The sequence below is a fragment of the Apodemus sylvaticus genome, chromosome 9, assembly GCF_947179515.1.
Source record: "Apodemus sylvaticus chromosome 9, mApoSyl1.1, whole genome shotgun sequence".
Classification (NCBI taxonomy): domain Eukaryota; kingdom Metazoa; phylum Chordata; class Mammalia; order Rodentia; family Muridae; genus Apodemus; species Apodemus sylvaticus.
Window position 1 is genome coordinate 48053722 of NC_067480.1, and position 24893 is coordinate 48078614.

The 24893-nt window shown below is 37.5% G+C and overlaps 1 protein-coding gene across 6 annotated transcripts in view; it reads right to left on the reverse strand.

Moving 5' to 3' along the window:
• Positions 1 to 24893, reverse strand: part of Pikfyve (phosphoinositide kinase, FYVE-type zinc finger containing) — a 100292-nt gene that overhangs the window by 36365 nt on the left and 39034 nt on the right. For 4 of the 6 annotated variants that reach the window (XM_052191908.1, XM_052191907.1, XM_052191905.1 and 1 more), the window contains 8 exons: positions 22951 to 23062; positions 21835 to 21982; positions 21157 to 21324; positions 14251 to 14310; positions 12039 to 12168; positions 11446 to 11626; positions 10774 to 10848; positions 6271 to 6378 (listed from right to left, as the gene is read on the reverse strand). In XM_052191908.1, coding sequence (XP_052047868.1) covers positions 6271 to 6378; positions 10774 to 10848; positions 11446 to 11626; positions 12039 to 12168; positions 14251 to 14310; positions 21157 to 21324; positions 21835 to 21982; positions 22951 to 23062 — 982 coding nt within the window. Of the gene's footprint in view, positions 1 to 6270; positions 6379 to 10773; positions 10849 to 11445; positions 11627 to 12038; positions 12169 to 14250; positions 14311 to 21145; positions 21325 to 21834; positions 21983 to 22950; positions 23063 to 24893 lie in introns of those variants that run through there. The other 2 variants (XM_052191909.1, XM_052191910.1) reach the window with 2 other exon arrangements.

Sequence of the window (24893 nt, forward strand, 5' to 3'; positions counted from 1 at the left end):
ATATAAGGTTCTATGTCACACATAAACATAAACACACAGACACACACACACACACACACAAACACACACAGTCTGCCTCTGGTACAATCCTCCCAGTCTGGTCCTGGCTCATCCAAAAATGAGCATCAGGTGTACCCTAAGTACTGCTTAGAGGACCTCAGATCAGCAAGGCTAGTGCGGAGTGTAAATGACATCACAACCTAATTACATCCTGTCCCTTGCTTCTCATCTTTTTTCTGACCACATTTGTTTCTTTCCTGATTATTATATACTTGATACTTGGTCATTGTAGGAAGGACAGAAGAAGCAGATGAGAAAGGAGGAGAGAGAAAAAAAAAAACAAATCAGCTGCTATTTTTCTTTCAAGCTAAGAAATTTAACAAAACTGTCATTAATGGTTTAAAAAAAATGTTTGAAAACACAGATGAATGAGATAGCTCATGCTATCAGGATTAAATAATGCTGTTAACAACAGAAGTGCCCAAACCATGACTCACATATAAAAACAAGTTTGATAACCAGATTCAGAGAATTGTGAATAATTGCAATATTAGAATATCTTTAGATTTCAAATACCATGATTCATGAAATCCAAGGCACAATTTAACAACTCTACAGCCAAGTAGCATCTTATACTTAATATGGCTATGGTTCAATCCTATGGAAGTATGCTAATATCATTTATAAAACCACAAGAACAGGGATGACATACATAGAACAGTGTAAGCTTGAGGAGTAACAGCATACATACTGTGTTTCCCCTTGATTCTCTTAGGTTCTTCATCGTATCTGGAAATGCTGACCTAAATCTAAGCAAGATCTTTCATTTTTACTGATAAGAGCAGGAAACTTAAGACAGCAGGAGCTCCAGGAAACAAATTCACTAACTAATGCAGAGATTTTGAAAAAGTATTCAAAGTTGTTTCAGACTACAACTTTGTTTTGCTAGCTCCTATCTATGGAATGAAATTCAAAGTCATTGCTTCTATCCTGCTTGAAAAAAAAAATATGACTACAAATGTAAAAAGTATTTTTTCTAAATATTTCTAGCAGTGTGTTTCCATGTATATGATACCTATATTCCTAAAAACCATATATTTTGAATGATCACAAACTAAAATACTATTCACAGGATAAAAAAGCCACTGTAAAACAAAACAAAAATCACTAACACCTGAAATCTATGCAACTTCAGCTCTAAGGCCTCTCTTCCCAGGGCACCAAGCAGACTGAAGGCAGACTCACACCTCTCCAGCTATTCCTGAGACCCTATGCCCCTAGTCTTATCCCCAGATCAGGAGCTGAAAGGCTGCTAAGGTCTTCCTTTCCTCTTTGACCCACTTCCCAAAGGATCACAAAGACCCTCTCCCTCAACCTTACTTCCATCAACTCAACCCAGTATCCTAGCCTCCAACACCAGCAACCACTCTCTGTGAATACACCAAATGAACAGGCCAGTAAAACAAGGAAAACATGGCCATCAATTACTCTCCAAAAATCCTCCAAGGAAAGAGAAACCAAGGAACAAAACATCTACCCAACAAAGACAAACCCAAAAATCAGAACCTAGACCCAGACCTATAATCATCCCAAACCCAGATGCCTAGATGCCAGCGTAAAAACACAGTAACAGCTAGGGCAATATGTCTCCACTAGAACCTTCCAGAATAGGCTCTGAATATTCCAACATAACAGAAGCACAAGAAAGACATAAAAGCCAACTACATGGAGATGATAAGAGAACTTTAAAGAGGAAATGAATACAAGAAAATGCAAAGTTGAAGGACAGAATAGAAGCAATAAAGAAAACACAAACTGAGGGAACTCTGGAAACTAAAAATTTAGGAATGTTAGAGAACTACAGAGGCAAGCTTCCTCAACAGAATACAAGAAATGGAAAACAAAATCTCTCTCTCTCTGGCACCAAAGATACTGGAGAAAGAAAATGTTAAATCTAAAATAACCCTGATACAAATTATCCAGGAAATTTAGGAAACTATGAAAATACCAAACCAAAGAATAATAGGAATAAAGGAAGGAAAGAAATACCAGTTCAAAGGCTCAGAAAATATTTTCAACAAAATCAGAGAAGAATGTGAAAATAAAATTATACAAGATATATACACCAACAAACACACTGCAACATTAAGAGTAGACATTTCCTCAGGGAAAGAGGTGGTAATATATATATTCCAAGAAAATGGATCTAAATAGCAAGCTAGTATAGCCATTTTAATATCTACCAAAATAGACTTCAAACCAAAACTAATCAAAATAGATGGGAATGACACTACATATTCATCAAAATCCAACAAGAGGACATTTCAATTCTTTACATCTATACCCTAAACACAAGCACATCCAACCCTCACACAATGATAGTGATAGACTTCAATTCAATACCCCAATCTCATCAATGAACAGGACATTCAGACAAAAACAGAGAACTACTGGAGCAAACGCATATAAGCAAAATGGACCTAACATATTTACAGAACATTTTGCCCAAACACAAAAGAAAATACCTTCTTCTCTGGGAGTCATGGAACTTCCTACAAAACTGAACATGTACTCAGACACTAACCAAGTCTCAACAGAACAAGAAAACTGAAGCAACTCCCTAAATCCTATCAGACAACCATGGAATAAAGGTAGAAATCGGTAACAACAGAAGCACAAAGTCTCAAACTTAAGGAAACTGAACTTTCTACCAAATGAAAGAAAACCTGATCAAGACAAAAATAAAGAAATCAATTATAGACTTTCTACAATTCAATGAAAATGAATACAAAGCATACCCAAGCTTACGGGCACAATCAAAGAGGTGCTAAGAGACAAGATCTCTAAGTGCGCACATGAAACAAATGGAGATGATCCCCTACTAGTAATAACCTAACAGCACACCTGGAAACTCTAAAACAAACAAACAAACAAAAAAAGATGCAATCACATCCCAAAGGGGGTAGATGGCAAAAAATAATCAAACTCAGGGTAGAAATCAATATTAAAACAGAAACAAAGAAAACAACTAAAAAAAAATCGATGAAACTAAGGGGGAAAAAAAAATCAACGTGATAGATAAACCCTTATCCAAACTAACTGAAAGATGGAGAAAAATATTCAAATTAGCAAAAACAAGAACATATCAGACACCAAGGAAATCCAAAGAATCACTAGGTCATATTTCAAAAACCCATACTCACGACCTGGTGGTGGTGCATGCCTTTAAAACCAACACTAGGGAGTCAGCAGCAGGCAGATCTTTAAGTTCAATACCAGTCTGGTCTATAGAGTAAGAGGACAGCCAGGGCTACACAGAGAAATCTGTCTTATGATAACAACAGGGAAAAAAAGAAAAAAGGAAGAAAAAGAGGAAGAATGACATGAAGAAAGAAACCTGTACACCAAATTGGAAATTCTAAAGGAAATTAATAATTTTCTTGCGTCACTAAGTTAAATCAAAATCAGATAAGCAATTTAAACAGACTTATAATGAAATAGAAACACTCCGTGCCTAACTCTTGAGAGACTTCAAGCCCCAGGGAGTGGGGAGGCCTTGTGAGGGTGGGAAGAGCATCCTCTTAGAGACAAGGGAGGAGGAGGAATGGGATGAAGAACTGTGGGAAGGTAGACAGGAAGTGGGGCAAAGACTGGACTATAAAAAACTAAAAGTAATTAAAAAATTTTTTAAAAGAAATCAGAGAAACAACACTTTCAGAAGAGCCACAAGTAATATAAAAAATCATAGGGTAACTAAACAAGCAACTAAAAGACCTGCACGATAAAAGCTTCAAGTCTTTGAAAAAAGAAATTGAAGAGGATACAAAAGATGGAAAGATCTCCCCAATCATGGATGTAGGATTAACATAGTAAAAATGGCCACCTTACCAAAAGCAATCTACAGAGTTAATGTAATTCCCATCAGTCCTTGACATGACAACTTCTCAGCTTCATATGGAAAAGCAGAAAAGTGAGGGCAGCTAAAACAATCCTGTATAATAAATAATAATAAAGAACTGCTGAAGGCATCTCCACCCCTGATTTCAAGTTGTACTACAGAGCTACAGAAATAAAAAGCACATGGTACTGACATAAAAACAGACACGTTGATCAATGGTATCAAACTGAAGACACAGGCAAAAATCCACATATATATACTGATGTTGATTTAAAAAACAAAATTAAAAAAAAAACAGAAATACACACTGGAAATAAACACAGCATCTTTAACAAATGGTGCTGGTCAAACTGGATGACTGCACGTAGAAGAATACAAATAGATTCATATTTATTACTCTACATAAAAGTCCACATGGATCAAAGACCTCAACATAAAACCAGATACAATGAGCCTGATAAAAAAGAAAGTGGGGGATAACCTTGAATACATTAGCACAGCAGACAACGTTCTGAACAGAACACTGATAGAGCAGGCAACTAACATCAACAATTAATAAATGCTACCTCACCAAACTGAAAAGCTTCTATAAGGAAAAAAAGAAAAATTAATGCAGCAAAGCATCAACCTACAGAATGGAAAAAAGATTTTACCAACTCTACATTCAATAGAGCACTAACATCCAAAATATATAAAAGAAACTAGGTATCAAGAAGTCAAATAATTCAATTAAAAACTGGGGTACATATCTAAACAGAGCTGTCTCAATAGAGGAATCTCAAAAGGATGAGAAACACTTAAAGAAATATTCAACGTCCTTAGCCATTACGGAAACACAAAACAAAATAAGTTTCCACCTGACACCTCTCCAAATGGCTAAGATCGGTAACACAAATGACAGCACATTCTGGTGAGGATGTGGAGCAAGAGATAAAGAAAATGTAGTACATTTATACAATGGAGTATTACTCAGTAGTTGAAAAAATAACACCATGAAATTTGCAGGCAAACACATGGAACTAGAAAAAGATCATCCTGAGTGAGATAACCCAGATCCAGAAAGATATATAAGGTATATATTCATTAATAAATGGATATTAGCCATTAAATGATAGCCAAGCTACAATCTGAAGACCCAAAGGGGTTAGGGAAAGAGGAGGGATCTAGTGGGGGTGGGATGCATGGATTACCCTGGGAGGATGAAACAGAATAAATTTACATGTGCAGACATGAGGAAATATCAATGGCATGTTAACATACAGTGGAAATTTTCATGAGGTCCCACCCCTAGACAAAGAACTACAAGCAACTAATGACTGTTAGAAGAAGGAGAATTATCATTTTCCAGGTTTTCCAGGGAAGAGTCCCACTACTGGTTGTCCAATGCAGAGTGGTAAGCATTGAAATCATATATACCAATAACAAAAACACTAAACAGGTTGCAAGTGTATGTGTTTGTGTGAAAAAAAATTGTGTATACATATACATTCATATATGTATTAACATACATAATATATATTATATAATTGTGCATACATATACATTCATATATTTAGATATATTCATATAGATCATACATATAATTGTACATACATATATTTTCATATAACATATGTAACAATCATAATCAAAAAACAAGGCTATCAATAAGACAGTGGGTAGGGTATGGGAGGGGTTCAAGAGTGGGCAGCTGAGAGAGGCCTGAGGGAGGAAAGGGAAAAGGGAAAGTGATGTATTTAATTCTATTTCAATTTAAAAAGTTTTTTAACTGTATAAAATGAACTGCAAGAGTAGAGATGGTGTTCTGGCAGTAAAGCTCCCAGGAGCCCGCCTTGGCTAGGAGTACAACTTTCTGTGGAGAGAGCTTTGTAAGCATTTCATTAAACAGAGCAGAGCTAAGAGAACTCGTGCCCATGCAGCAAAAAGGCTGAAGTTATAGTCTACAGCTGCAATTCTGGTGCCCTTTGCTTGGCCCATCTTAAGTTATTCCTTTATTTGCCAACTACATATAAACTATTCCTATTCTAGAAACAGGTATTAGTGAGAGTCTATATTACAAAATGGGAGGTTCTATTAACCTAAGAAGTTAGAGAAACTCTCCCAGGAAAGCAATGGCTAAAGTACAGAAAAGAACTAAAGCCAAAGTTGAATTTTCACTTTCTCTTCCACGCATTCCCAGTCATATGCTCCCTTCAACAATCTGAAACCTTCAAAGTGAGTGAAAGATATTTGGGTAAGCTACTTCCTAAAGTTAACATAAACATGGCTCACATAATTTCATTTTGAAACACAACAAGGTTTTTGAAATTAAGAGGTGGCAAGCAGCACAGAAGGTAAGCATCTATCAAATGATTTCCTCCAGAAATTCTTACCTGAAGCACGATAGGATCAATGCAAGTAAACTTAGTTTCTTCTCTATAGAGATACTCAATGGAACACTTCAACAGAAGGATTTTGGGGTTTTTAATACAGGAATTCATCTAAAAAAAAAAGGTTTTGTTAAAGGTTTGCACTTTATAGACTTTTAATGATAATTTTAATTCATATTGTTCATAATTCCTATTAGCATTATCAAAGTCTAATTTATTACTTTTGGGTAATTTTTTTTCAAAACAAGTTCTTCAAAAACAACTTTTTCTTATCTTTTCCTCTATACTATTCATTATATTTTTGTTTTATAATTTCTCATACTGCAAGAACAAATAATATGCTCTAGGTGGCAGTGGGTATTATATCCAGAATATTTACACATTCTAGATTAACAAATCTAGATTTTCAATCTAGATTGAAACTATATTTCAGTCTTTCTAAGCTTCAAAAGTAAAAAAAGGAAGAAAAAGTTAATTGTACTTGAACATTATTCTACCAGAATACATTCTCCAACAATCCTAAATTGGCAAGCCCAATGGCTAATGTGAAGTTATAAGAGAAAACCTAAAACTACTGTCAAAAGCAGAAATTCACACCAACATTCCAAGAATGTGACACTGGCCACAGGCAGAGCAGTTCGTGTCCTGCCATTAAGGTTTCAGTTTGACCAAACTCACACAGCCCAGACTGGCAAACAGTTCTTAGGACAGGAAGTAAGTGGGCCAATGTATTTGAGGCTCTAAAATTAAAGAGTATGTCTAAATATGATCAGCGAGGCAAATCAATAACTCATGGGTATGTTTCTACCCCTCCTACACATGATTTTTGTCAACTACTGAAAAGTCATAACATGTTTTTCCTTTTATTTTATTTTGGTTTTTGAAGACAGGGAGAACTGTGGAACTGTGATGTAAGGCAGTCTATAGCCTGATTGAAGCAAGGCTATTCTGGAGACCCAATAGAAGAACATTCTACAAGGGACGGAACCCTAGAGATATGCTCCCTGACTGCCTATTCCTCAACTCCATAATCCTGTGGCCATCAGTCACATATGGCCAGGCCCCAGGTACCTAGCTTTCTGGCTAGACTCTACCCCTATAGTCACCTGGCTACAGCCAGGCTTTCCCCCCACCCAGGTTACCCAGCTTACTATAAAAGAAGGCTTCTTGCCCTTCCTGGGGCTCTCTCTCTCTCTCTCTCTCTCTCTCTCTCTCTCTCTTTCTTTCTCTCTCTCTCTCTCTCTCTCTCTCTCTCTCTCTCTCTCTCTCTCTCTCTCTCTCTTCTCCCCATCTGTTCTTCCTCTTTTCTTTCCACGTGGTCATGGCCTTCTCTCATCTCTCCATCCTCTCCTTTTCTCTTCCCTATCTCCTTTTCTCATTCTCTTTTAATAATAAAACATCTAAACTATGAACTGTCTCTTTTATTAAACCCACTACGTAAGAGCACAGAGCAGGCCTCGGTGTTTCCAGCCACCAGTGAAAGGATTGAGCCGCCTCTCAGCCAGCTAAGCAGCTTCTACAGGTACCCAAGGCAGGCAGCCTCCCATGTGCTTCCTCTGTACTCCAGGGCCGGCACTCCTTACTCCTTACGGTGTGCGATCCTGCCAGTGCTCCCCTATCCCCTATGCTGGCTCTGCCTGCCAGAGGCCCCTGCACTGCCCCCCCCCACACCCTCCCCATTTCCTTTTTCTTTTTTTTTTCCACACAGAGGACCTCACTGTATACACCAAGATGGCCTCAAATTCAGGGAATCCACCTGCCTCTACCTCCTGAGTACTGGGATTAGAAGTGTAAGCCACCACTATCTGACTAAAATTCTTAGTCTTAATTCACTAAAAATCACTTATTTTGGCTTGACACTGTACCTTAAAAGTATAATATCCTGATTTACAAGATTAAATATACAAACAATGATTTTGGACCATGTCTACGAAATAACATTTAATACCAGCTGTGGCAGAACCTTCTTCTAATGAATAAAGATTACAAGGGGCCAATCACTGGGCCAGTAGGTGGGACTTCTGGGTCAGAAAGAGGAAGAGGGAAGGCAGGAGAAAGGAAAGTCCCTTTTGGACAGCAGGAGGAAGGGAGGGAGACAGATCGTAGGAAGCCAGATGCTGTGGGTTTTGAGTGGTGGATCCACCAGGACTTTACATAGATTAGTTTACAAACTTAGGAGGCTAGGTTCTGTGCCCAGTGTTACCTGTTGATTCTTTTGGGTTTGGTTTGGTTTGGTTTGGTTTGGTTTGGTTTGGTTTTTCGAGACAGGGTTTCTCTGTATAGCCCTGACTGTCCTGGAACTCACTCTGTAGACCAGGCTGGCCTCAAACTCTGAAATCTGCCTGCCTCTGCCTCCCAAGTGCTGGGATTAAAGGCGTGTGCCACCAATGCCCGACTATCTTTTGATTCTTAACTAAAATTGTGTGGTGTTTTTCTTTACGCGGTAAGTCAAATGGGTTTCAGAGAAAGGTACTGCAGCAAAGAGTGCACCCTAGCCAGCCACAAGAATCTGGAAGTGCGGGGCAGATGTGGCAGCAGCCATCCACAGAACTTAGCCGGGAGGAGAGAGGATTTCAGAGTTCTGAGTCAGTCTGCTAGGCTGAGAACAGGTCGGCCTGCCTGCTGGTACATAGCATACAATAGCATGAGATGCTTTTTATATTTCATGCAAAAGCCAGCATATTATTTATAAGTGACCATTAATAATTTCCTAAAAGCTAAATAAATGTCTTATAGTCAGCCCTCCATACCCATAATTTCAACATCCTAGATTTGACCTAGTACAGATAGAAAAATATTTGCAAAATGGGTAAAGAATCTGTGTGTCCTAATCATGCACAAATTATTTTTTCTATCATTTAAACTCATTAAGGCCTAAACAATATAGCAAAACAACTATTTATACATTTACATTGTATTACCCATTATAAGTCATCTAGAGATAATTTAAAGTCTAGAAGAAAGTATTCAATAGATTATAGGTAACACTAAACCATCTTATATACAGAGCTTGAGCATTCCACATCTCAGCATTCCGAGACCCTGGAACTAAGAAACTGGAACAATGCTGAGACAATTGTATTAGTCTATACTTAGAAAATAGTAAAAACAGAACTACATTTCAATAATCTATTTTCTCAGACTAAAGTGGTTGTCTTGACTTCCCAGCAACAAGTCTCCTGTGTTGAGGCCAAAGTGTTCCTAAGTGTTACGTAGTTTCCTTCATGATTGTCAAGTAGAGCAAAGTCTAAGAATAGTTTCTCAAATGTGAAGACCAAGGTGCTAAAAAGACAACTCAGCAGCTAAGTGCACTTGGTATACAATTCCCAGCACCATGGCCACTCAGGGCTATCTATAACTCCAGTACCACAGCATCTGATGCCCTCTGCTGACTTCCATGACATCAGGCCCACACAGAGTATACAGACATTCATTTGTGCAAAAGGCCCATAGAAAATGAATCAATAAAAATTTATTTGAATGTGACAACCAGCATTTGACACTGAAGTATCCACAGTGCCCACTTTAAATGCAATACAATCCTTCACTTAACCAACTGAATGAGACAGTCTAAAAAGGTTAGGAATCCATGTATTTAACACGGTGTCTAGGAAATTAAAAGCCCTTAGAAATTCATATCGTTCATTCGTTAGATCCCCCAACATTCAATATCTAACCTAACTTCTCTCTATGCTGGTGCTCAAAAGAGGCCTTGGAGCTGACAGTAGGGGTAAAATTGATGTCTTAGTTAGGGTTTCTATTTCTGCACAAAACATCATGACCAAGAAGAAAGTTGGGAAGGAAAGGGTTTATATTCAGCTTACACTTCTACATTGCTGTTCATCACCAGAGGCACTCACACAGGGCAGGGGTGGATGCAGAAGCCATGGAGGAGTGCTGCTTACTGGCTTGCTTCCCCTGGTTTGCTCAGCTTGCTTTCTTATAGAACCCAAGACTACTAGCCTAGGGATAGCACCACCCACAATGGGCTAGGCTCTATTCCTTGATCACTAATTGTGAAAATGATTTACAGCTGGAACTCATGGAGGCATTTCCTCAAAGGAGGCTCCTTTCTCTGTGAGATCTACAGCTTGTGTCAAGCTGACACACAAAACCAGCCAGTACATTGGTAAGAAAATAATGACAATTCTGTAGGAAGACCAGTTATAGAAAACTAAACCATTTCAAGAAATGCTGTCTTTCAGAAAAACCCTATCTGGAGGCGAGGTCTAGAGAGGTAGGATACCTGTATCCTTGCCCTCTACTGGACTGGAAACCTAACTTTTCTCCTTCCTTTTTCTGTCATATCAATTCCCATTATTCAAATTCTGACCCATCACCAGCTCTGGGAGATTTTCCTAGAACCTCTGAACTTTCACCTCTATGAACCATATGGCTAGGTACCCTTCAACATCTCCTTTTCTTCCATAATAAGAAATCCCAACTTATGAGTTTAGCACATAGCCCTGGTCTACTGAATGCCACTGCTGAACTGAAACTTATTACCTTTTTATGTGCAATATTCTTGGTACAAACAAAGCCATTGACAACCACGGAATCAAATTTCTTTCCACCTGGGATCTAAGAAAACAAGAAAACAAGAAAAAACCACTGAGGTACCCAGACTTCATCAGATGTTATTATCATGTCTAAGCATCTTTGCCCTCAACAGAGTTAAAGGCAGAAAGTTTCAGAATATAGTTCACTTCATCTCATGATTATCTATCTCATCATGATTGTTTCCCCTCTAATCTCTAAGTCAGATATGCTACTCTAAATACTCATTGACTAAATAAGCTGGTATCTACGGCACTATTTTTAGCACTAAATATCATAGGTAAAACATACATTCCCAAGTTAATATTATCTAAATAAAGCAATTTCTCACTGCTTTCCCTCAAGACAGTGATAATAATCTATGAGAACAGACTTTCTCATTAATGACATACTAAGAAGCAGCATTTAAAAAGGAAGAAATGGTTTATTTTGGTTCTCACCACACACCCAACTCACTCTTTCCATGCAACTCTCACTCCCTATGAGAACCACCAAGAGCTCTATTTGTATTGTTGACACAGCAGACAACTTCATGGTATGACTCCTTTCGGATCACCAAATAAATGACAGTTAGGCCTGCCCCAGCAGTTCCTAACAGCAGCAAACAGTACCAGAACCCACCTTCTTGATATGGACAAACTGACGGATATCCATGTCATCATCCTGGTGTTTGACGTCAGGTCGGACTGTCTGAACAACCTGGCAGACTAGTGACACAATGATGTCCCTCCAAGTCGACGACAATGACTCGTTTTGAAGCAACTGCTGGAGTAGGGCCATCATGTGGTTATGATTAGCAGAACTACAAAATGTTACAGAAACAAGTTTGTACAGTTAGTACTAAAAACACAACAAGCACTTTTAAAGAAATAAACACTCCGATTATGGCTCAAAGATAAGATCCCCTTTGTCAATTTAATTCTTTCAATGCATCTTTATTTACCATAATGATTCTGTTCATTAATGAAATCTGTGACGAGCTTTAAACTAACAAAAGACCTTTAAACAAAGGGACCTTCAAAGTGCTGAAATAAAATTTTAACACATAAATTAAAATGGAGACAATCAGCTTGGGACTCTGCTTGATATTTTATCAGAACTCAGACTACACTTTAAATTAGTATCTTTCACTTTATAACCAAGAGATATTAATAGCCAAGTCAATAAAAATTACAAAAAAAATTTAAGAGAAAAATAAAAACCTAGTGTCTTACAGTAGCCTTTCCATGGCTTGCTTCTCCTCATTCTCCTCCCGCAAGAGTTCCAGGTTGTTATGATGCCAGCCCAGGGGGGTAAAAGGCAGCTCTTTGGATTTTTCCTCTACTCGTCGATTAAATAAAGACTCTAAACATAAAATAAGTTAGTACTTCATTTTCATATTTTATACCATCAATTCATATACTTAAAAGAATAAAAATATCAGAAGGTGGCCAATATAAGTTATTGCTATAAAACAGCAAAGACCTGTAATCAACACACAATTAAAATACATAATAAAATATTTAATCATACATGTATACATACATCAACACACTAAAATATAGAAGCAGGGCATGAGGTACAGCACTTCTCTAGCATGTGCAAAACCCAACATGGTGGAGGAATCAAGAAACAATAGGCATCAGTCAAAATCTGAGAACAATTATGAAAAATAACTTAACCTAAATACAAAGACTCTCCCACCAAAAGTATCAGCATGAATTCTGAACCACAAACAGAATTGTATTTTTGTATCCTGCTTGTTTTAAAGCAGTGGGTCTCAACCTTCCTAATGCTATGACCCTTTAATACAGTTCCTCGTGTTATTTTCATTACTACCTCAAAACTAATTCTGGTAGTATTATGAATTATAACATAAATAACTATGTTTTCCAATGATCTTAGGTGACCCCTGTAAAAGAGCTATTTGACACCCAAAGAGGCTGAAACCCACAGGTTGAGCCATTATTTTACAGAGTTACAAATGCAAATTTTCCACATAAAATTATAAAGTGAAAAACCACATTCAACTGAAATCTGAATGGTAATTAGTAACATAGTCATGGGGGCCCTGAACTCTCAAGAGAGAGAAACTCTAATGAACAACCCCAGTCCCAAATGACAGTATAAAGTCACTTCACACAATCCTCCACTGTATTTTACAGGTTTTAAAACAAAATTTAACAAACTAAAATATAAACTATAAAGAAATTGTACTAAATAAAACATAATAATTTACATATGATTTTGAAGTCTTTAAATTTTTTAAGTGGGTGACATGATTGGGTGTGGTGGTACACACCTTTAATCCCCTGAACTCAGGAGGCAAAGGCTGCAGTAGATCTCTATGAATTTGAGGCCAGCCTGATCCTAAGTCGCTTTGGGGGCTGGAGAAATGTTCATAAGTTGAGAGCATTTGCTATTCTTCCAGAAAACTGGAGTTCAGTTCCCAGCTCCCAGATCAGGGCTTACAACCATCTGTAACTCTAGTTGCAGGGAATCCAACAACTTTGGTCTCTGCAGGTGCCTCCACTCACCTGTGCATAATAAACACATGCAGACACACACACACACACACACACACACACACCTATAAGTGACTTAAAAAATAAAAATAGAAATTTTTAGAGGGATAAAATTGATGAGAAAAGTTAAATAACAATGTTTTACAAAACATGCGCTCATTAAATAATCATAGAATATGACTGAACGCATGGAAAGAAAGAGATAGGAAATGTAATGCTTTCTCTTTTGAAGCAAATCAAATACCATTAAGCACATGAAATGGTACAAGAGGCACAAGACTGGCACTTTTCAATTACATGAGCAGCCAGTCTATACACTTCTAGTCAAAGCAGATGCTAGGAGATGAATTTAGATTGTCTGCCCAGCCAGAACAGCTGCCTCCCTTGTTCCAGCTTACCCTACCTCCTCTCTTTTTCTAAAGCCCCAGGAACTAAGACCCTTCCCTCCCTTTGCCTCTTCTCCTGTTAAGAGAGGTTTGTACTCATCTAGACCCAATGAAATTGACAATGAGTTTCATGCTTTATCCTCTTTTGCCTACTTCTCTTCGACAGGGCAAACAGCAAGTTCAAGTGATGAGCTCACTTGTGAGCGCTCTAACAGTGAGGCAATCCTTGACAGTATGTACATCAATGTTTACTACTATATAATGCCTTCAAAAGAATAAAACATAAAGCTGATTTTAAAAAATTTCATCACTTTTACATAAAGGCCTCATCTCAAACTAAGAATAACCATATATTCTTGAATTCCAACATACTCTAAAGTTATTCTACACATTTAAAATCATTTGGTTCTTATGATACCAAAATAATCAAGTACAGTTAGCACTTTCTGTCAATCAGTGTGCTAAAACCTCAAGAAGATGGTGTGCATACCATCAAAAAGCAGATATCACTTCTAGTACAGTTGTTTTAAGATTACCTTTGATGAAGGCATCACTTATTGAGAGCTGCTGTCCTCCAGTGTCAGAAACCAAATACTCTGCAAACCAGGAAGAGAACAGAGAAGAGGAAGGAAAGACATATGACTTCAATATGTCTGCATAATTATGCAGCAGAACACCCCCACAAGGGTGTCATACTCCTACAAAATACATCACCATCCAGCAAACTTTTAAGGATGTCTTATAAATCCCATACTGAACTATTTTCAGGAGACTTAAATTGACAACAGAACCACTAAACAATCTGCCTTGGTTCCAGTGTCAGACGTTTTAGCAGATGTGTTTCCAAATAATCTTACATTGCCAAAACAGAACTAATTTATTAAACTGCTTCCATGTTGAAACATGTTGAAACATGGAAATTAGAGAAATCTAAACCAATGTTCCTGGACCATGGTCACACAAAATGATTTAAGAATAAGCTCTCTTGCTCCTTAAAAAAAAAAAAAAAAAAAAAAAAAAAAGCAAAGATCTTTAGTAATTAGCATGATAAACTTTAAAACATTACATAACTTACCACTTTCCTCATGCATTACTACATTATTTAACAAATACTGACTATCTATAGGCAGGGTACTTTATAGAAACCACATAAGAAAACTGTACAAGATACATGCAATAAAATAAATTCATATGGCAGAATATGAAGATATAATTCAAGGAATTTTTGTTAAGCTTTGGGTTTTTCTTTTTTTTTATTAGATATTTTCTTAATTTACATTTCAAGTGTTATCCCCTTTCCTGGTTTCCCCTCCAAAAACACCCTATACCATCCTCCACTCTCCCTATTGTTTTTGGATTTTTTTTTAAGCTCCTAGCTTATTACATCTTTGCAATAAGATAACTGACAAATGCACTCCGAATGCTTTCAAAACATTTAAAATCTAAATACTTTTCTACAAGTGCAACTCTACAAATGAGCTTTCCTCTAAACATAGCTCAAAGTGGTTCTCTCTACCATGCAAATTAAACCACAGGGCATTAACTACCTCTATGTGAATGTTCCACAAAACTTTTCCAACCAGTGGTTCATTTCCAAGCCAATAAATTCACCCTTCCAGCCAGGAAGCTGAGAAAATGTTTTATTTAGAAAACTAAACCACATCATACAATATAACCAGGTATGTATGCAAGATAGATATAACTTGTTTCTATATTTCTGGCAGAAAAAAGCAATGCCAAATTCTGTTAATTCAGTTAATGCATTGTTATTTAAAAGCCCTACTTCTCATACTAAAACTTAAATATCAAGTTCCAAAAATTATAGTTTTCCCCTCTCATTATGGAAAATTTAAATCCACAAAAATCCCTGTATACTGTCCTCTTAGATAACAGCAATTGTTGAAAACTTATAATATCTTATTTCTCTCTATATATATGCGCATGCTTTTAAATTTACCCTGGGGCTAGAGAAGTGACTCTCAGGGCTTATCAACATCTGCTGCTCTTCCAGAGGACCTGAATTTGATTCCCAGCACTCACACAATGGCTCACAACTACCTATAATTCCAGCTCCACAGCTCCAGACACCTACCACAAACTTACACACATACAAGTAAATAAGTAAATTGAATGTAAATTATTTCAAGTTGCAAAACTTTATAAGTAGCACATCAGTACGCATCACTTTAAAAACAAGGGCACTCCTCATTAGAAACAATGAATTCATGAAATTCTTAGACAAATGGATGGAACTGGAGAAAAGCATCCTAAGTGAGGTAACCTAGTCTCAAAAGATCACTCATGGTATGCACTTATTGATAAGCGGATATTAGCCTAGAAGCTTTGACTACCCAAGACATAATTCACATATCAAATTATGCCCAAGAAGAAAGGAGGAGTGGCCCCTGGTTCTAGAAAGGCTCAGTGCAGCAGTGTAGGGGAATACCAGGACAGGAATGTGGGAAGGGGTAGATGGGGAAACAGGGGGAAGGAAGAGGGTTTATGGGACTTTTGGGGAGGGGGAATCCAGGAAAGGGGAAATCATTTGAAATGTAAATAAAGAATATATCGAATAAAAAAAAAAAAAAAAAACAAGGGTATGCCTCTATAATCTAGCCACCCTATTACTTACTTAATTGTGAAAGCAGTTAATACTGTAGCAATCACAGAACTGACCCACATTCAAATTTATCTATTTGCACAGTATCTTTCAAAAACATGTTCCTGAAAATTGGATCCCACCAAGTCACACATGGAATTTGCTTGCCCCTTAAAACAGATCTCCAAGTTTCTTTTCACAGTAAGGAATTTTAAAAAAGAAGAAAAAACAGGCAAATATCAGATGCAATGTCCCACATGCTGGGTCTGATCCAGTTGTTTCTCTCCATGGGATATTTACCCTGCTCCTTAATCACGTTTTCTATGCTTGGGAAATTCACTCAAAGGACTCACAGAGCCATGGCTTTCACCTATGTCTCAAGTCTTGCTACTAACGTTCTAAGAACATTACAGAATCTTGCTTGCAAATAAAATACATTGTAATACCTGGGTTCAATTCTCAGAACCCATATGGTGGCTTACAACCATCTATAACTCCAGTTCCTGGGGATTTACTGTCCTCTTCTGGCATCCACAGGCACCAGGCATATACATGGCATACATAAATACATGCAGGTAAAACATGAATATACATTTTTTAAAGTAAATAAAAGATGTTTATAAAGTTTTTAAAGTGTCCGCAAAGTGCTTGCCACACAGGCATGAGAACCTAAGTCCAGATCCCAAGTGTATGTAACGGGTGAACTTAGCAGCACAAGCCTGTAATCCCGGCACTAAGGAAGTAGAAACAAGAGGATCCCTGGGCCTGCTGGCCAGCTAGTCTAACCAAACCAGTGAGCTCTGGGTCACCATGTCTTACAAAATAAGGTGAAGAACAATAATGAGGAAAATACCCAGTGTTGACTTTTGGTCTCCTCCATACATACATGTAATACATGTATATATGCACACACACACACACATACACACAAACACAAACACAGAGAGAGAGAGAGAGAGAGAGAGAGAACACACCTCTTATAAGCACATGCCCCACGACCCACACAAAGTGCTGAACAAACGGACTATATCATACCAAGCTCTATAGCATAACCTAAGAGCATCTCTATCAGCTGGTCTCAAACTGATGTTGCTCATTTTAGTATTTTACACAATCACTCAAGCAAGCCACACAACTCTTATGTCAACATTCATAATAGCACTGCCAAACTCCTACAGTTCCAAATATACTATGCTTTGCATACTTTCTTTCAAAAAAACAAAAGTTCACAGTGGGTAGAACACTGTGTGTCAGAGGCCAGCAGGAGTGGAGAGAATAGGGAAGTGTTGGTCTAGGGCAGGAAGTTTCAGTTAGGTAGAGGAATCAAGATGTAAGTTACAGCCTGATGACTGCAATTAATGTGTACTGGATATTTTAAAATTACAAGAAAGTAAATCTTCAATGTTTTTGTCACAAAAAATAAGTTGGTTACTGAGGCGCTAGATGCTACCTGGTTTTACTGACTCATTCCTTTCATGTCATTGCATCACTTTATTCCACATAATTAATACAAATATAATTTATGACTATGTGAAGAACCACAATGAAACCCATTATCCTATACTATTAATCTGCTCTAGTAAGAATTGAACAATCTTGACTACAGCAAAGCCCTATAGGAGAACTTACGATATTCTCTTCTTACTGGCATCAAATTCATAATGATCATTTTAAACAACCATTAAAAATAAGCAGCCGCCGGGCAGTGGTGGCGCACGCCTATAATCCCAGCACTCTGGGAGGCAGAGGCAGGCGGATTTCTGAGTTTGAGGCCAGCCTGGTCTACAGAGTGAGTTCTAGGACAGCCAGGGCTATAGAGAGAAACCCTGTCTCGAAAAACCCAAATCCAAAAAAATAAAATAAAATAAAATAAAATAAAATAAGCAGCCAATTGTTATAAAGCTAATTCAGTCTCCAGAGTCTGAGCTATCTGATTTTTTCACATTTATTCACTTACTTATTTGGGAGGCAGGGGCATGCAAATGCCATTAAGCCAGAAGACAACATCCATGAGTTGGCTCTTTTTTCCACGTCCCAGGGATGGAACTCAGGCTGTCAAGCCTGGTGACAAACACCTTTACCTGCTGAGCCATCTCCCAGCCCAGCCCAGCACAGCCTATGCCTTTAATCAATACACAGGACCATTGACTCCAACTACCTCTTTTGTATGTTTCATTGTTGTCTCAGTCAACAAAGTTAATGATGACAATCAAATGCTTTATTAACATCAAAAAAAAAATGTGATACTCCTCTAACCTACCAACTTCCTATCACCATTAAGGTAGAGTTAGGTTCATTTCAAAGCAACTTATTTTAGCTAGGCAGCACAGTCTCCCTGTCACCACAAATGCTTTTCTAAACACCATAGTATACTTTACTCACTAAACTTCTTACAATTTTGTTACCTTCCAAAGCCCTATCAAGAAGTCACCTTGAAATATATATATATATATATATATATATATATATATATATATATATATATATATATATATCTCAATCACCAGATGGTAGTGGTTCAAGCCTTTAATCCCAGCATTTGATTTGGGAGGCAGACACAGGCAGATTTCTCTGAGTTTAAGGCTAACCTGGTCGACAGAGTGAGTTCCAGGAAAGCCAGGGCTACACAAAGAAACCCTGTCTCGAAAAACCAAAAAGGAAGAGGCTAAGAGAGATGACTCAGGGGTTAAGACCATTGACTGTGGTTCCAAAGAATCTAACACCCACATGGCAGCTCATAGCTGTCTGTGTAACTCCAGTTCCAGGGGTTCTGACACTCTCTCACGCAGACATTCAGGCAAAATATCAATGCATATAATAAATAAAAGTAAAAATGTCATGCCACCTAGCAATACAGTAGTCTAGACTCCTACTCCACAGGATTCTTCAGAGACAGTAGATTCCAGCTTCTTGATCACAGATATAACTTCTTTTAATAAGCTAGCATCCAACCTACCTACATCTAGGCAGCTATTTAGACTAACCATGCACTCTGTTTCCTTATTCTCTTGGACTTCATTTCTCCTTATCCATATATCTTTCCGGATAAGATCAATTTTGACAGAGAAATACATCTACTTCTTGGGTTTTTCCTTTCTATGACAACTAGACTCTGATATCCTTGACCTTTACACCAGCCTTCGGTACAGTGTGGATTTTGGCAATTCTGTCATGTTCCTTAACAAGTGTGTGCCCTTCTTTCAAATTATCTTCACATGGCAGTTGCTGCTCATAACTTTTAACATTTTTTAAAGATTTAAAAGCAGAGTTTCCAAGAAGAATGACAGGTTTTTCACCTGTAGGAACTTCTCCTTTGATTTTCCAGGGAGTTACACGGAGTTTGGCTGTGAAAATGTCACTTTTGAATCCTCCAGTTCTGAGCCTAACATTCTCAGTTAGGTTTCCTAAAGTAAATGTGTGCCAGCTCAGCAGAATGAATTCTATGATGAATCGTTTACTTTTTTCAAAATTTTCAAAACATGCTTAACATTCCAAAAGGTAAAATCATTAGCAAACAAGTATACTTCACACTCTGCATGCAGCAAAACAGACCATCTACCGTGCATGTTCAGAGGACAAATGTCCTGTCAGGACATGTTCTACTGAGGACATGCACCTCTATTAAACCTCATGTAACTGCAGTCTAGTGGACTCTCACGGGCTCAGCTCTGCCTCACTGTCCTTTACATCATCCAAATCGTCCCCGTCGTGTTTCCCACTTGTGGACTAAAAGGATCCCTATCACCATATGGATCTTATGCTCGGTGGTAGCCAAATCTGTTTTCTCTCCCTCTTTCTCAATACATTATTTCTTAAATAAGCAGTAATTTTCATTATCATAATTACCTTAATTGACATTTTCTCACATTTTGATAATTATGAGAAATTTGTTGAGGAATATAAATGTTCCAAGTTGTAAAATAAACCCAAATGCCCTTTATGTTATTTTTAGATTTAAAGTAAAGAGTAGCAAAGAGTCAAGCATTTCAGAAGCATTTCAGTTTTAGAGAGTCAAAAGTTTAAAATTCAAACTCTGGAGAAAATTAAGTGCTCTATGTATAATAAAGATGCTTTGGTTATTATTCTAATAAACTATCATAATTAATTACTTATTTTATTTTCTTTAAAAATGCTATTTTGGGGGTTATAATTTAAATTAGCTTCTAATTGCATCTAATAATATCCAGCTCACTTTTTAAAAGAAGCAATCCATTTATGCTGCTAGGTTAAGTGTTAGAAATGGTTTGCTGCATCTTTCCTTTTATATTGTGATTTTGTTTTTGGAGTTTTTTTTAATGTGGTCATTTGGTACTCTTGAGTTCACAAACTAAAGCATCAAATAAACAAAATTACAAAGGACTTCATTGTTTACTAGAGAAGAAATTTTAAAATAAATGTAATGAGCATGAATGGAAATTTTCCCCAATCTAAGGTCAAAAATCTACACTGTCTTAAACTGTTGTTGCAGAATAGCACAGGCAAAGAGGCTTTGTGATGTTAAATGAAGAAAAGACAAAAGAATAGAGCAGAACGTCCATGTTATAAATGCAAAGAATTGCCACCTTGGAAGTTGCACATTATGGGAACAACAATCAGAAGAGTTCCTTTTAAAGACTATACTTTAAACTGGGCATGGCAGTGCAAAGGGTTAAACTAAGAAATAAAAAGAATCAACCAAAAAGGTGTGGGGAGGAGTACTGGGGGGAGGCAAGAAAGGGTGGAACAAAACCCACTCCAAATCCCTCAGCCTTAAGGGACAGAGGAAGCCAGAGGACAGGCTGTAATAAGATTCTAGGGCCCAGCTTTTCAGCCTGTTTGAGTCCGGTTGGTGACTACCTCCTACCTTTTTGGTCAGCAGGGTGAGGGGGCACATGTGGGTACTTGGAGGGCTTCTTGATATGGAAGTTCACGTTGTCCAGCTCCACGTTCAGGCTGATAGAAGCGGCTGAGTCACTGTCCACTGTGGACTGGAAACTGCTGACTGAGGTGCGCTTGCTAGGACTGGCAGAATCTTTTAGTGTTGGGAAAGGGAAAGAAATACAGGGAGAGGGGAGTAAAAATGGATTTTATCAGGGCATTGGAGGAAAGGAAAAAAAATTTTTTAAATATACAAGCCCAATGTGCAATACCAAAATGGATACAGTATTTTCATGTACTTCTGGGCAGACTTAATAAATTTAAGCAGATTAAATTTAAAAGGAATTTTGTAATAAGGAAATAAATTGGAGGTTCTGCAGAGAGAAAGTCTGATACCACAGTGAAGATATAAGAAAGCTGCCTGCTGAGATATTAGCTGGAGTTATTTTTAAGCTGCTGCAAACTACAGACTAATGCAACATCCAGAAATGAATGTCAGCTGACTAACAAACTGGTTTCTTAAGAAAATACTGTATCTAAGACAAGGATCACTATCAGATGTTTCCATCAAGTGAGAACCTTAAATCATAAACAAGACAAGCATTTTATCGTACCAACACAGCAATAAGCTATAAAAACTAAAGCATTAGAAAGCCAAACTTACTAGCCAAATTATCGTCACCTTCTTCAGCAATCTGTTCTGTGTCACTGTCATCAAATTTTATATCTTTAAACCAGGATGGCTCAGAATGCCCTTCCACAGAGTTCACCGAGTCACTGTCTGGAGAAGGTGTCTCAGAAAATTCTGTACTCTGAAAGGACCAAAGCACAGCAAGCAACTGTATCTCAGTGACACTTGTATATGATGAAGAAGGCATATCCTATAGTTTTATAACTTTAACAACTCAATAGATTTACACAGAAACAACCAAATAACAAAAAAGAGGTGCAGAGCAGTTTCACAATGATAACCACTCTTAAAATTAGAATTTTCACTAGTTACAGAGCTTATATCCCATTTTACAGATGAACATTTCTCTGATACATGTTTGGCATAGCTTCACTTCATCCTTAGGTCTGAGTAAAAACAGCATTAAATGTAGTCTAACCCTGGCAACTCCAGAACCCGTAAAAAACAACCCAGCTTTAACAAGTTATACCATACCATTATGATGCAATTTGTCAATTTCTAACTCATATGGAACCTCTAGTTTCAGTTTACAAATCTTAGTCCACAAGGTTCTTAGGACACTTCACAAGGACAAGTGTGTGTGTGTGTGTGTGTGTGTGTGTGTGTGTGTTTACCATTTTACACAAATCAGAAATTAAAGAATTATATCTTTTAAAAAATTTTATCTCTGAAAAATCTTCATTCTCATATAGAAAAAGAAATTTAAGCATTTGGTCATTAGTACAATTTGGATACAAATAGTCAAAACCTAAGTCAATAACTAATGTTAAATTTTCCCATCATTTTATTCTATATACTTCAATCCCTCTTAGTTCTAAAAATACAGAGAATAAAACTGAACAGCATTAAAATTAAATGACAAGTAACTAAGTACCAGAAAGCCAAGTTTAAACCAAGCCACACCAAACTAACAGTGTTAGATCCTAAAACTGGGTATGTTAATGGTGGAGTGCTTCCCCAGCAGTGAATATCATAGGTATTAAAAACAGAATCTTTATGTGACTGGACTACTTTTTATTCCCACTGATGAAAACACAACTTCAAAATAAGCTCCTACCATTCTCATCGGTAGTATCACTACAGGCTTACCTGAAGTGGTCTATACAATGCATACTCATCCCTGAAAAGCTGGTCATGATGACTGACACAATCCAACCAACGTCCATCAACCATTGCTTGTCCAATTGCTATAGCTTGTGCCCTAAATCAAGACCAAGAACACTGAAACTTTAAAAGGTTATGTGGAGCAACTGTGTAGGCACATGATAAAAACACCTCTTCATTTTTCTATCATTTCTAATTAAAGAGAAACTGTCGAATGGTCTTTAGGTAAGGGATAAAAAAAAGAAAAACTTGAAACAAATTAAACTCTTCTAGGTACCAAAGCAGAGAACCTATTGGTAAGGTAGCCCTTTAAGTAGCCCTTGTTTTTAAACAAGCTAATTTTCCCCTCAGTAAGCATGCACTGAGTACACAATGCATTCACACCCATCCTTAGCAAAGTAAGCAAGACTGAGAAGGGCATGGTGCCTACCTTCAAATACCTTACAGTCTCAATAAAAACACTGACTGTTACAGATACTACACGAATATTATAGATACAAAATATATGAAAGAAATATATTATAGTTTGTGACATTTCAGGAATTAATAAAGTATCTAGCCAACATTATTTTGTTCAATAACCACAGCTTATTTCAACACCAAACTACTCCCCTATTTGGAACTAAGGGGTCCAAGTTTCAAAGAGATTCATAATTTATCTAAAGACACAAACTAAAAAAGATCCAGTCAAATTAGAACCCAGAGGTCCCCTGTTTACAGCTACTTGTGTCTTCACCTATTTAGATATGCTCCTTCTCATGAGGGGAAGCTCAGCCGAGCAGTTATCAAAGCCTAGGAGATAGCTTAACTTGAAAGGTGTGGTAGTTTCAATGAGGATGTTCCAGTATGTTCAAACACTCAGACATTATCGCATGGTTCCCAGTTAGTGGTGATGTCTGGGGAGTTTTAAGAAATGAAGCTTTGCTGAAGAAAGAATGTTAATGGAGGCCAATTTTCAGAATGAAAATCTCATGCCCTTCAAGATGTAAGCTCTGAGCATCCAGTTGTTACCATACCTGCTGCCTGTGGCATGCTCTTATTGTTGTCCCATTTAGAGGGGTTTTTTTGTTTGGTTGGTTTGGTTTGGTTTGTCAACTTGACACAAGCTAGAGTCATCTAAGAAAAGAGAACCTTAATTGGAAAAAGTCCCCCACTCCTGTGGCCTGTGGGCAAGCCTCTGGAGCATTTTCTTGTCTAATAATTGATGTGGGAAGGCCCAGAACAGTACAGGTGGTCCCGCTCCTTGGCAGGTGGTAGGTAATAGGTGTATAATAAAGCAGGCTGAGAAAGCCTTAGGCAGCTAGCAGTAAGCACCATTCCTCTAAGGCTTCTGTGTCTGTTCCTGCCTGCAGTCTCGCTTGAGTTCCTATACATACTTTCCTCAGTGATGGAGTGTGACCTGAGAGTTGCAAGCGGCAGAAAACCCTTTCCTTTCCCTAGCTGCTTTTGATCATGGTGTTGTCTTTTAATTTTGATTTGTTTCCATTTTTCTGAGATCATAATATAATTACATCATTTGCCCCTTCCCCTTCCTCCCTTCAAGTCCTCCCATACACCCCTCCCACATTCTCTTTCAAATTCATGGCCTATTTTATTCTAATTAATTGTTTTATTCTAATTATTTTTTACATTTTATTATAATTATGTTTTATTCTAATTAAATGTGTTTATCATAGCAATAGAAACCCTAAATAAAATACACTTCATTATGTTCTCTAACTCTTCTGTAACCTTATAAATTCACTCTTCTGTAAGTTTCCCTGGGCACTGTATCATATCACAGCAAAAGAAAAGAAGCTAACACAAAAAGCAAACAGATCCTGCCCGTATTCTGTTTTATACATGTGTGAACTGTGAGACAGATTAGGTCCCTCCAGACATGGATTATGAACACAATCACAATACAGGGTTCATATTTAGACTAGAGA